At 45.6% G+C, this 12,958-nt stretch overlaps 1 protein-coding gene across 1 annotated transcript; it reads left to right on the top strand.

The window, feature by feature from the left end:
• The first annotated feature begins 299 nt into the window (after positions 1-299).
• SLC19A2 (solute carrier family 19 member 2) lies at positions 300-12,330 on the top strand. Its single transcript, XM_071758948.1, has 7 exons — positions 300-367; positions 424-692; positions 803-1,408; positions 4,435-4,666; positions 8,380-8,572; positions 9,450-9,591; positions 9,815-12,330. The coding sequence occupies exons 2-7, from the start codon at positions 447-449 to the stop codon at positions 9,932-9,934; spliced, it is 1,539 nt and encodes a 512-aa protein (XP_071615049.1). The 5' UTR covers positions 300-367; positions 424-446; the 3' UTR covers positions 9,935-12,330.
• Positions 12,331-12,958: the final 628 nt, after the last annotated feature.

Genomic DNA, 12,958 nt, shown 5'->3' with positions numbered 1-12,958 from the left:
TTCCTTTGAGGGGCCTCCCACTGACACCGCCCAGGCAGGGTGGGCAGCGCTCAACCTCAGGGGCAGCTCCCTCCTCCCCCCTCTCCCCTTCCGCGGCGCCCCGGGCCCCCCGGGGGTGTCCCCGGGGGTGTCTCCCGGCCCCTCCGCAGCTCCCGCACCGCCCGCCCCCCGCCTACACGTGCGGGGCTTCCCATTGGCCGGCCTTGCCGAGAGGGGGCGGCCGCGCCCAATCGGAGGGCGGCACGAAGTCCCGCCTATCCTCAGACCGGCCAATGGCGTTTAAGAGCAGCGCCGGCGGCCGGAGGTGCCTTACGGAGGCGGTGGCGGCGGCGGCAGCGGTTGCGGGAGGTGACCCGGGATCGGTGACCTGGGACCAGTGAGCCAGGACCGATGACCCGGGACGGGTGACCCAAGACGGATGACCCAGGACCGATGACCCGAGACCGATGACCCGAGACCGGCCCTCAGCCGCCACCCCCCCCGTCCCGGGAGCGCCTCCGCCCCTTCCCCGCATGTCGGGGCCGCGGGAGGGGCGGCCGGCGCGGCGTTCCTCCCCGGCTGGCGGCGGGTGCTGCTGGGCGCTTCCCACGTTGCTGCTGTGCGCTTACGGTTTCTTCTGCAGCGTGCGGCCCTCGGAGCCCTTCCTCACCCCCTACCTACTGGGGCCGCACAAAAACCTCTCCGAGACACAGGTACTGCGTCCCCGGACAGCTCGGACTCTCTGCTTGGGAGTGTCGGTGTCAGCGTTTTCCTTGCGGTACGCGTGGGCTGAGAGTTACCGCTGTCTTTTCCCTCCTTCCAGGTGTTTAACGAGATTTACCCGGTGTGGACTTACTCCTACCTGGCACTGCTGTTCCCGGTGTTCCTGGCCACGGATTACCTGCGGTACAAGCCCGTGGTCCTGCTGCAGGGCCTGAGCCTCATCGTCACCTGGTTCATGCTGCTGTACGCCCAGGGGCTGCGGGCCATCCAGTTCCTCGAGTTCTTCTATGGGATGGGGACTGCCACCGACATTGCCTATTACTCCTATATCTACAGCGTCGTCGATGTCAACCTGTACCAGAAGGTCACAAGTTACTGCCGGAGTGCCACCCTGGTGGGCTACACGGTCGGCTCAGTGTCCGGGCAGGTCCTTGTCTCAGTGGCGGGATGGTCCCTCTTCAGCTTGAATGTTATCTCCTTAACAAGCATATCCATTGCCTTTGGCACGGCGTGGTTCCTGCCGATGCCACAGAAAAGCCTTTTCTTTCACCACGTCCCAAATCAGCAGCTCAGTTGGGAAATGAAGGTCATGGACTGTAAAAATGGATCAGCTGTCCAAGATCATCCCAGCATGCAGAGGGCACCCGGCTGGGAGGATGAAACAAAAGTTCCCTTGAGTGGGGAAGGTCAGTCAGCAGAGAAACAGGTGAGAAAATGCAGTGCTGATGTGGTTGTCATACATGCAGTCAGGTGCACTAGAGATGTAATATCAAACAGCAAGAAATATCCCTTTGCTTAGCCAGCTGTCTTGTTTATGGCACAGGGAAACTTAGTCCTGGCTTCCTTTTGCTGCTTGTACATTTTAGGCTGCTCCTGAGTTTTTCTGAAATCATTCTGCATGTCTTTCAAGGATGTGATTAAAATTCTCTGGGCATCAAATTGCTGTTCAGTGGTACAAAGCAAAGGATGTCTTTGAGGCACTAAAAATTCTGCCTATGTCCAGATTCTGTGTGTGCTTCTGGGTGTGCCCTGTGACTTGCAGAAAGCAGTTCTTCCTGCACTCACATTTTGAGAACACTTGTTGCTTCAACTGTTGTGCAAGCTGTGCCATAATAAGCTGTGTAGCAAGTGGGTTTTATCTTCTGATCCTGGAAGGAAACTCATCTATGGTGGAAAGTGCAGCAGACCTGAGATCACTGACATCGATTAGTTATAAATAGAATATGGATAAGCTGCATGAAATGCCTCTGCATAACAACAGCTTCATGCTGTTCATGAGAACACTGAGGTAGTGTCCTGACTTGTGGCTTTTATGGGTTATGTAACCTCCAAGGAGGTTGCTTGTGTGAAAGCAAGTGTGCAGGTGCCCATGTTCGGGGGGGACACACATTGGGTTTTGTGAGGTGACAAATGGGCAGCCTCCAGTTTCGGGGCCTGATGTGTGAGTGTAGTTGCCTGTGGGACAGGTCTCTGCCACGTGCTGCCCCAGGTAACCAGCATGTGCAGAGAGGCTGTTGAAACAGGGGGGTCTGAGGTCCTGGGGAGAGGTCAGCCTTGCTCCTCAGTCAGGAGGAGGTTGTGCTCGCTCTGAGAACAAGACAGAAGGTAAGTGCTGCTGTTGATTTAGTCAGCTAATGGGTATTTCACTTAGCAAGCAAGCCTCGGTTGGTTTGGTCAGGGGAGGCAGCATGTGGGGCTGCTTTCATTTCCATTTGGCTACAGTTGGGAATTAAAAGTATTAACATTCCAGGGACCTAATCCTGCTCCATCCGGCGCAGTCTCGTGTGAACAAAAACATCTTTAACCTTGTTATACTTGCATCCTGAAGGGTATTTGTTAAGACAAATTCTGTTCCAATAATTACTAAGGCAATGGTATAATTTATTTGTCCCTTGTTTTTTTACTCCTGTCCTGTGAGAACAAGGGTAGTTCCAAACTAATAGTGAAAAAATTAAAAAAAAAAAGAGCAAGTACACTTGCATAACTATCCAGAGTTCAGTGGTATCAAGCACTAAAAGAAGCACTGGTATGCTGTAATAGTCCTTCTTGCTAAGGTAACAACTGCCATATTTCACAAATACAAACTTAAGATTGTAGGAATAATTGTACTGAAGAAATGTTGCCAAGTGGTGGGAGGGTGAATGGGCATGCTTGAGTTGAACATGCCAAATCAGTTTTTGCAGCATATGTGACAGTTTCCTTCCTGTTTTTCCTGTGCCTAAACTTAAGCTTTGCATGGGACCTTCATTGTGGGGGTTCTGTTGCTAAAGTTGCATTGCTGCAAGATGAGTTCTTCCTAAGTTGTTCAGTTGGGCTTTGAAGGAGCAGTGTCCAAACACAGAGCGAGGTCTTTGCCATTGGCAAAGCACCAAAGAGGAGTGTGTGTTGTTTAATCATGATGCTCAGAAATCAGTGACACTTAGTGGGGTGGAAAAAAGAGAGTTTAGGATAGAATTAGTCTACGGTCGAGAGTTTTAGTAGAACATTTTAAAATGAGTTTTGTTGCTCATGGAGAATAATTTTTTACAGGCACACACTGCAGTGTTTTCCTAGGGGAAGGGCACACAGCTGAGAGCCCCAAGTTGCTGCTCCTGACTGGAAACTTCTCTGAAACTGGATGTGCAACAGCTCAGTCCTGTGGCAGTGCCGTGTGTTTCCTTGCAATGAATCTTAGTGGGCTAGAGATGCTGCATAGACCTGCAGGCTCTGCCCAATCTTGCATGAAGTAACTGCTGCTCTGACTTTGATGAGAAGGGTTTCACCTATCTGCAAAGACTCTGTACATGTGTGTATTCAGGAAACAATCAGCAGCTCTGTCTACAAAGCAAAGACATACTTGTTTCTTCTTCTGAAGTTGGCGTAAAGTGGTAGGAACAAGGCTGTACCATCCAGTATCTAAAAAGCAATTTTTATTTGTCATCATCCCCTGATATATTTTCAGGTTTGTTCATGGGTTTTTTTGTTTTATTTGTTTTTTTTTAAACCACTCTAGAGATCTGCCCCCTTTTGTGCTCTTTCTAGAAAGATTTGCAGGGAAAAGCTTCATTTTTATCTATGCCATTTCTCAGAGTATATAGAAGAGCTCCTGTTTGCAATAGCAGTGTTTGGTTGAAGGAGCTTCCATTTCTCTTCAGATCCCCAGGCAACATTTTGCTTTCTCAGACCCTTGGTAAACATTAACAGAGGTAGAGAGCAGAGGCATGAGATTGTTTCTTTGAACATTTAGAATACCTGAATGCTAGTACCAAAGAAAATCAACTTAAATGTGGGGAAATATACTCATCTGGTGCCTTTTGTGTTCTCTGTGCTACCAAATCTGGTTGAATTTGGATTTTAAAATTTAAAAAATGCTTTTTACTTTGGAATTCTATCTTGTAAAAATGGGTACTCTGTCCTGTTCTCCTGTGTCCCTTCCCTCTGGTCTGTCTCAGTTGCTCAGATGGTGCTTCTAACATCCAGCAGTCACTGCTCTCAACTTGGGGGAACCAGAGGTGGAGGGGTGCCTGGGATTGAGCCCTTTCTCTGCACATAAGGGAATGGCTCTGGCTAGGTCTGAGACCAGCTGCTGCGACTGTGGGATAGAGAAGCTTTTCATTCATTACTCCGTGGAGGCTTGTGCCCAAGAGTGGTGCTGTTGCTTACCATTGAGCAGACTACTTGAAAGGGGAAGATTTGTGGAGCAATAAGTAATTATAAGCAAAACCTAACATTTTTCTCCCCTTCCTTCCCCAGCCTATGGAGGAGCGGAAAGTGGACATCATGAAGGTGCTGAAGGATCTCTGGCAGGACTTCCTGCAGTGCTACTCCTCCCGGACCATGCTCTGCTGGTCAGTGTGGTGGGCACTGTCCACCTGTGGCTACTTCCAAGTCATCAACTACGCTCAGGGCTTGTGGGAGATGGTGCTGCCTTCTCAAAGCATGGAGATCTACAACGGTGCTGTGGAGGCGGCCTCGACGCTGCTAGGTAAGACTGGGGTGTAGCTCCTTCTCTGCCTTGTGTCCCTCGAGGTCACCAGGGCATGGTTTGGCAGTGTCTTGCATTCCCTCAAGCATGCTGGAGAGGCAATCCTGGCATTTGGGGTGAGTCTTTCCTGACATGCGTGGGTACAACGCTCAGTGTTGAGTTTGTTGCGTGTAGCCCTGATTCTTATAATCCAGTCTGTAGGTGTTTAAAGGAGCCTCCCAAGTCTATCTTCACTTTGAAGTGTTTGTCAGGAGGCTCCAGACATGTGGCTGACTCTGTGGCTGTCATTATGGCACTGGGCTTATGTTAGTTTTAGCAGCTCAAATTCAAGCTCAGGGTCCCATGGGTTTGTTTGTTTTGTTTTTTTTTCCTCTGGCAGTGTAGGCAACATGTGAAGGTTTCCTATACACACATGGCATGCAGTGAGCCACCCTTAGTCATTTCATTTCAGCACTGTTAAGCAGGAAAGCTATTAAGATGAAAGAGGTTGCTTGACTTGAAAGGGCCATGTTGGTCAGTCTACACAAACATTCGTTTATTAAGTTGTTTAATATTCTTCCATTAACAGAACTGGGACAATACCTTTTTAATATAGTTCATGTACCCTTTCAGAGGTTTTCTAGGTGTTTCTGCAGTCTGTTCCTTGTCTTTGATGGATTTATTGTTCCACCGTCTCCTGTAGACATCATGTACCTGAGGGCAAAAGAAGCCAAGGTACACAGAGAAAGGCTTAGTGCTTTCTTGGGCATGCTCAGCCCCCTCTTAGAGCTGTGGCTGTCTTAGAGCTATGGAAGCTGGAGTACCACCCATTGTTGAGTTTGAAACTGTCAGCAACTTGATTCTGAAGGCTTGGTCTATTAAACAATTGATGTTCTAAGGCTGCACTATAATAATATACAGTCATACACTGTTCCTCCATTGTGGCATAATGTTCTGACTCTTATTTATTCTTTGATGTGGCTTCCCTTACAATCCTGCATTGGTCCCAAGAAAAAAGAAAAATCAGTATCAAGAGAAAGCAGACCCAGAATGTGACCAAAAGTTGGCAGATTGAAAAAAACCTAAAAATAGTAGGATTGTTCTTCAAACCTTATCATTCTTCAAACCTTTCATTGATATTGAGGTCCTTTTTTAAAGGCATTTGAACAATGCACCTATTGGAAAAGAAGATGGTTGCTGCTAGTCATGTGAGAAGTTATTTTCCCATTTTGCTTTTTTTCCTCTCTAGTTTCATTTTCAAATTGAAAGAGTAGATTTAGATTAATTATTTGGAAAAAAATCTTTTGGATTTGGAAGAAATTTGGAAGATGTTCTTCAATCTGAGGGTGGTGAGGCACTGGCACAGGTTGCCCAGGGAAGCTGTGGATGCCCCCTGCCTGGCAGTGTTCAAGGCCAGGTTGGATGGAGCCTTGAGCAACCTGGTCTGGTGGGAGGTGTCCCTGCCCATGGCAGAGTGGTTGGAACTAGATGATCTTTAATGTCTCTTCCAACCCAAATGATTCTATTATTTTTTATAAATGATCGTGTCATTTTTGTGACATTTTCTGAATGCAAATTAGCTTCTGTCCCTAAACAAAAAAAGAAAAAAGCTTTCCAGCTGACACTTGGAACAAGTAAAGTAATAATCTCAACTAAAAGCTTCAAGTGTGTAGCAAGAATGGAAAGAACCTGATAAAGATGAATATCTAGTGACCTGACTTCCTGGACACGAGTAAAAATACTCTAACTTCCTCTGATTTCCAGTTTGAATTTATTAGTAAGCAGTTAATCTCTGAATTCGTGCCAAGATTGTGTATTAGCACAAAATTCTTGGTTTGGCCTACAAGTTTTCCTAGTTGTTCTTTGGTAAAGTTAGCCCTTCTTTGCACCAGCCCTTCTTTTTGAAGGCCAATGACCAAAGGGGCACTCGACTTTGTTTAGTGAGGCCTCAGACTCAGTAGAAGAACACTAATACTCTTGCCTTCTCTCACTTTATTAGAAATACCTTTCCTGGTGCATCCCAGATCTGATGGCTGGTTTTGTGATTTCTGGTCACTGTATGCTCAATTATGAGCAATGTTTGACAATCTTCTTGTAAGATGCTGTTGCCATCCTTGTCTCTACTTATGCTGCCCTGCAGAAGGGTTTGAGTCAAATGTGGTGACTCAGGTAGCTGTCACCTTCCTGTCCCAAGCAAGATAAATAGTATTCCTTCTGGTGAGGTCAACCGACTGTTTAATTGCATCCCTGAACCTTCTTGGGCATGTGGCAATCCTTTATCAGGTTGGGTTGTGAAACTGTAGGTGTCTAGTTGCAGGACACAGAACACAGAAGCTATAATGTTTCATAATTAGATGTCAGGCTGATATAAACTTGAGACATAAGCAAAGTACAACATCATGAGTTGCCCAAAGATCCCCAGAGAGTGAGATATTGAATGTGTGTTCCCAGATTTCATATTTGCAGAGACAGTAGAAAGAAGGCTCTAGATTTTAACTTTTTTGTTTGGTTGGTTACTTTGCACCTCAGTGTTTTGCTACTGGGGGAGCCAGACTTTGAAAGAGGAAAATATCAGGTAGTGTCAATGCAGGCACTTTTCCCTTGGCATAGATAGTTTCTTCACTAGTCTGCAGGATTGATACGAGGTCTGACAGGCTTGTAAACAATGATGGTGCATAAGGCATCTTCGTGTGCTTGAAGGACTTATAAGATAGCAGTCCAACTGAGGGCTACAGAAAGCCTTGCTGCACTGTAATGCTTCTGTACAGTGGTCAAATGCTGAACACAATCCTGTTTTTCAGAGGTCTCCAGTAATCCTCCCTTTGTCAGTATGCTGTTTGTCTAGTTGACAATGTACAGCAGCAGCGTTATGCTGTTGGTTGCCATTTGTCTTGTTTGGAGAACAAGGCCTACTTCAAATGGGAATTTTCTTCTATTGTGGTACGTATTGGGGCTTCTCAGTAGTTAGCTGTGGCAGTGCATGAAGCACACCTTGTCTGCACATTGAGTTGCATGAAGTATCACACCCTCTCCATCTTGTGATCTGTCTTCTCTCCCCATCCCCACTTTGTAAAATCCAGCAGGAGTTATAAACCTTTTTCTGGTTGAAAAGGATTGTTCTTGCACAATGAACAGTGCATGATTGTAGCATGTGATCTGGCTACATCCCAGGAGACATGGATTTGGACCTCTGCTCTTACTTACTCTTACAGCCCAGCATAAAAATGATGGTAAATGTAGGGCAATGTTTTTGCCTCCTGGGAGAGAGTGCTAACAGCTGTGTATCAGAGCTGGTAGTGTCTTCCTCTCACTTATCCCCCCCTAAGTGCCACAAAATAATTATCTGAGTGCTTTTGAGAACTAGGGTTTGCATTTCTTTGTTGTCTAATTGACAACAGCATTATAGTCAGGCACAGAGAGCTGACTGATAGTGGTCTCACTCCTGGAGCTGTTGTGCTTCAGAAGCCAGGAAAGGGACTTCAGAGGCAATCAGCATTAACCTTTTTTTCCTTTTTGTTTTGGTTTTTTGGGGGTTTTTTTGCCCTGTAAAAGTGAGTGGGAGTTTACAGCAGGTTTCCAAGTGAGGTAGAGGTCAGGAGGAGAGCTGCTGAGCTGCTGTTCACGTTAGCACACTCCACTTCAATCATGCTATTGGGGGCTGTACAGCTCCTGCTACAGTCTCTGAATTACTCCAGCTGCACTTACTAACATTTATTCTTTCCTTCTCCTCACAGGAGCTGTTGCTGTCTTTGTTGTGGGTCACATAAAAACATCCTGGGCAATGTGGGGTGAAGTGGCACTTGCCCTGTTCTCCTTTCTTATTGCTGCTGCTGTATATATCATGGACACTGTTCGTAACATCTGGGTGTGCTATGCATCATATGTTGTCTTCAGAATTATCTACATGCTGCTAATTACGATAGCCACGTGAGTATCTTTCAAATGTAAATTGCTGCCATGGTTACAGCTGGTGTGAAAGCTGCCATGTTTTCCATGCAAGTAGCGTCTCACTCACCAGGAATCTGGAAATCTTGCAAGGGTTTGTGTTGTGTTGGAAACTGAGGCACAGAGATGTATTTGGCTGTAAGCCTGCCCAGGCTTACAAGTCTTATGACACTGAAGTGATTATTTCTAAATACAAGAGAATGCTGCTTGCCAGTGGAATGTTTTTCTTAATTGTGATGGGAGTGAAATGTTAGCAGAGGAGGAGAGGGCAAGGCATTGCCCATGTTATATGGCCAGCTTGCCCTAATCTGAAAGGAGGAAAACTTCATCAATGTTATTTGTCATTCTAGGGAGGAAAACCCAGCTGTAGTTGGACCATACACACATAGTAGCTTTAAGGCAGATCAGGTACAATATGAGGACAGCTGCCTAAACTGGTGGCTACAAAAGAAGTCCTGGTCAGAAGGAGGTGGAAGGCTACTGCTGACACACTGCTGACACTTTGAGGTTGCCAGCAGGCCTCTGGGACCAGAGTGTATTTTTATTTCTCTGGGTGACAAGACCTTTTAACTGCTTCAAACAGGAGCTGTGCTTCAGTAAGACTGAAACCCACAGACCTCCCAAAGGTGCTTTTTAGCTTTTTGGATGCCTTTGTGGGTCTCTTCTGGCTTCTATGCTAGTCTGTCATGATCATAATTAGAGGTACACTGTCAGTGTGAGGTGAATTAGCTGTGGAAATCACTGGACCAATGTAACTCTTCAGGTTGCAAAGTCTTCTTCTCCAGGGATGTCCCTCCTGTTCTTGCATGTCCCTGCTTTTTGTGTGTCCTTATTTTTCTGATCATCTCTGTCTTTCCAGGTTCCAGATCGCCACAAATCTCAGTGTGGAGCGGTATGCCCTGGTGTTTGGGGTCAATACTTTCATTGCCTTAGTTCTTCAAACTCTGCTCACTCTGATTGTTGTGGATGCCAGTGGGCTTGGGTTGGACATCTTCACCCAGGTACGATAGAGGCTCTCAGCTTTCCTGATGAGGGATGAAGGTAAACCAAGCTGTAAAACTTCTCAGCTTTGGTTTCTAGGTCTAGGGTTTGGTGGCAGAAATAGTCACTGGTCCCTGATATTTTAGAAGAGGAAGAGAGCTTATGTATGAACCTTCCTACAAGCTTGGTAACTGCTTGGTTTAACCACCTTTCTTTTTTGCTTTTATTTCCCCTTTTCTGCAGTTCATGATTTATGCCTCCTACTTTGCAGCCATCTCTGTGGTATTCTTGGGCAGTGGCATATACAGTATTATAAGAGCTTACAGAAGACAAGAACAAAGCAGATCTCCTGAAAGCCAGTAAAGCACCAAATGAAGACTCTTGGTGGCTCCACATGAAGCTATAGGTCTTGTTTTTGATCTCTGCCTTTTGATCTCAAGTCAGTCACCTTACTGGTATTTGATCCATATTTATACTATATTAGTAGCACGTTTTAGAAGGTAAATGTATTAGCTCTTACGTCAGTAAGAACAAATATCTTCTTTCTAAAATGCCTTTGTTCTTCTGTTGCATATATGGAATGTGCAGCAAAGAACAGCAAGTTTTCTCAAAGAACGAAAGCCTTGGGAGGCTTTAGTGCAAAGCTATGCATCTGGAGGCTGCTGTTTGAAAAGGCAGCTTCGTGACTGTCTACTCAACTGCTCCTTCCTGTCTTTGAGGTGCTGCTGCAGGGCAGAAGTGAGGGCACACTCATATTTCTTGTTGTGGAGAGCCCCAGGCCTCAGGCAGGAGGTGGCCTTTGACCTGTGCTCAGCAGTGTGGTTCTTGCTGTGCCGGTCCAATGCTGCTGGGTGCTCTGTTGTGAGGTCTAATACACTTAGGTGTCTGCACACACACATGCTTCCTTGAGTTGCTTGTACTGTCTCTGCTGTTCCTGTCTGTCACCCCTGCTGCCAGAGTTTTACCAGAGCTGGTCATAATGCTTCCCTCAAAACTTAACTGTGTCCTGGGGCAACTTTTGACACTGGTGAATTGGCTATCAGCAGCACTTCTTGTGCCATGAAGGTCTGTGCCCAAGGGACCATAAAGCTTTGGGGGGAAGCTTAGAGGGAGTTTTGGTAGACAAAATCTGAGGGACACTTGGACGTCTTTGCCTTCTCCTTTCATGACTGCAGATGAGTGCTTCACAATCCTGCAACTGGGCTGTTTCAGGGGAATGGTGGATGTGTATAGCACTGGGGAGGAAGGTAGCTTGCAGGATTTTAAGCTCTTCTTTGTGACCTTGGAAAATTGTGACTCTTGTGACCAAGTATACACCTTCAGTTATGATGGTTAGCAGGATGACTGCCCGAGGCTTTGAAAAATGCTAATTTCTGGTCTGTCAGTTTTCCCCCTTACGTGAAAATGTTTTTATGCTTCTGGTGGGTCTCTGTCCAGTAGTTCTACCTCTTCTTTCCACCTAAACACTACAATTAATGCTTTGGGTGGGCAGTATTTCTATTTGATTTGATTGTCTGCACGATTTGGGACCTGCCTTATACCTGGTTTTTAAAAGTAGTTTATTTTTCCTGAATTATTTGAGCACTGAGGAGTTGCACAGAGTTGTCCTGGTCTTGGACACCTGGATACTCAGGCACTATGACCAGCACAGCAACAGGTACCTGTAGTACACTGGAACTGGCCTGTGGAGTGTCCCTGTTGCTGTGCAGGTTTTGGTGAGTTTAAGCACAGAGGAAAACTGGCAAGGGAGATGACGTGATGCAGTGTGCATCCTTCCTTCCATGCTGTCTTTCTCTGTGCTGGTTAGAGCTTCTTTCAGTCAGAGCCTGAAGAAGCACCTTTGGTTCACTTCTTGTTCTTGGTGCCATGGAGACTTCACAGTATCCAGGTTGGGAAGGCTTTTCTCCCCTGGCTGGGACAGGTATGGCCTTTCTCATCACTTCTGTGAGCCTCAGCCTTTACTGTAAAAGGTGAATGATGAATGTATTTGGGACGTGCTGCCTGGGGTCTGGGAACCTTTCCAGGTCAGCTACCCTGGAGAACCCACTCCTCAAAGCTTCTCTGTCTTTGCAGCCTGCCTCCTAAAGCACCCCCTTGAAACAGAAGGGCTCAGCTGTGCTGGCATTTACACGTGTAAACTTAACTGCCTTATCCTGAAATGGAAACTTGAAAACACCTATGTATATATTCCTTTCTTTACTTTTTTTTTTTATTTTTATTTTTAAAAAATAAAATCAGAAGCTCTGAAATGCTAGCTGATGAGCTGTCCTGGGAGAGGAATAGTAAGTGCATATCCTGTCCTTTGGGTTCCTCAGCCTGATAGCAGTTGCAGCATGGCACAAGGAGTGGGGTATACAGCACTTGTGCCAAGTGGCTGAAAGAAGCAGCTCAATTTTAATGACGTTTTTCACACAGAGAACAAGCCTTTGATGGGGAACACAATTATCTAAATGCAAGTCAAAAAAGAACTAACAAATTACAGCAATAACAATGATTTTTCTACCAAAGTACTGAAAGTGTGGCAACTGCAATCTAGAGGCATGCTGCGCTGGGTATGTCTTCAGGCCTGTTTACTGTATGGAAGCCACACCTGGATGTTACTCAGGTTCCTGTGCTGTTGCTGTGGTGATGAGGTGACTGTAAAGCCTGACTGGAACTGTACACAGCGTTACTGATGCCTATGAAATTCTGTAAACATGTTGACATTGTAAGTTTCTAATTGAATAGCTATTTTTGTTAAATAAAAATACTCTGAGATATCCTCTGTTGCCGGTGTTTGGTTTGTATTTCAATACCTTGCTAATCCACGGCACTGCCGCTGCAGTCATCTAATGCAGGTTGTTCTGAATGCCACTGTTAAAAATACAGTACAAAAATACAGTACAAAAATACAGTACAAAAATACAGTACAAAAATACAGTACAAAAATACAGTACAAAAATACAGTACAAAAATACAGTACAAAAATACAGTACAAAAATACAGTACAAAAATACAGTACAAAAATACAGTACAAAAATACAGTACAAAAATACAGTACAAACCATGCAAAAAGAACCAAGTCTTAAAGATGATGGTTGCTGACTGCTGTGTATAGGTTTGCAGAACTCTGTGCCAAACCTCTCGAGTCTTTCATGAAGATCCTACAAAGGATCTTTAATTGCTGAGCATTTCAGAAGTACCACTTTTTAGTTCGGGGGGGGGGGAAGAAGATTAAAACAACTTACTGGTACAGTGTAACAGTGGTTAGAAAGCATCTGTCTTTTTCCATGCAAGAACACCTTGCTGTTTACATTGACCTAATTATAAAATAGAGGTTGTAAGGAAGAAGTGCTGTAAGCTCTCCATCCTGGCACACCCACACTTTACTGCCTTAGAAAGCTCTCC

The sequence above is a fragment of the Heliangelus exortis genome, chromosome 1, assembly GCF_036169615.1.
Source record: "Heliangelus exortis chromosome 1, bHelExo1.hap1, whole genome shotgun sequence".
Classification (NCBI taxonomy): domain Eukaryota; kingdom Metazoa; phylum Chordata; class Aves; order Apodiformes; family Trochilidae; genus Heliangelus; species Heliangelus exortis.
This window is presented reverse-complemented; position numbering and strand designations above follow the sequence as displayed.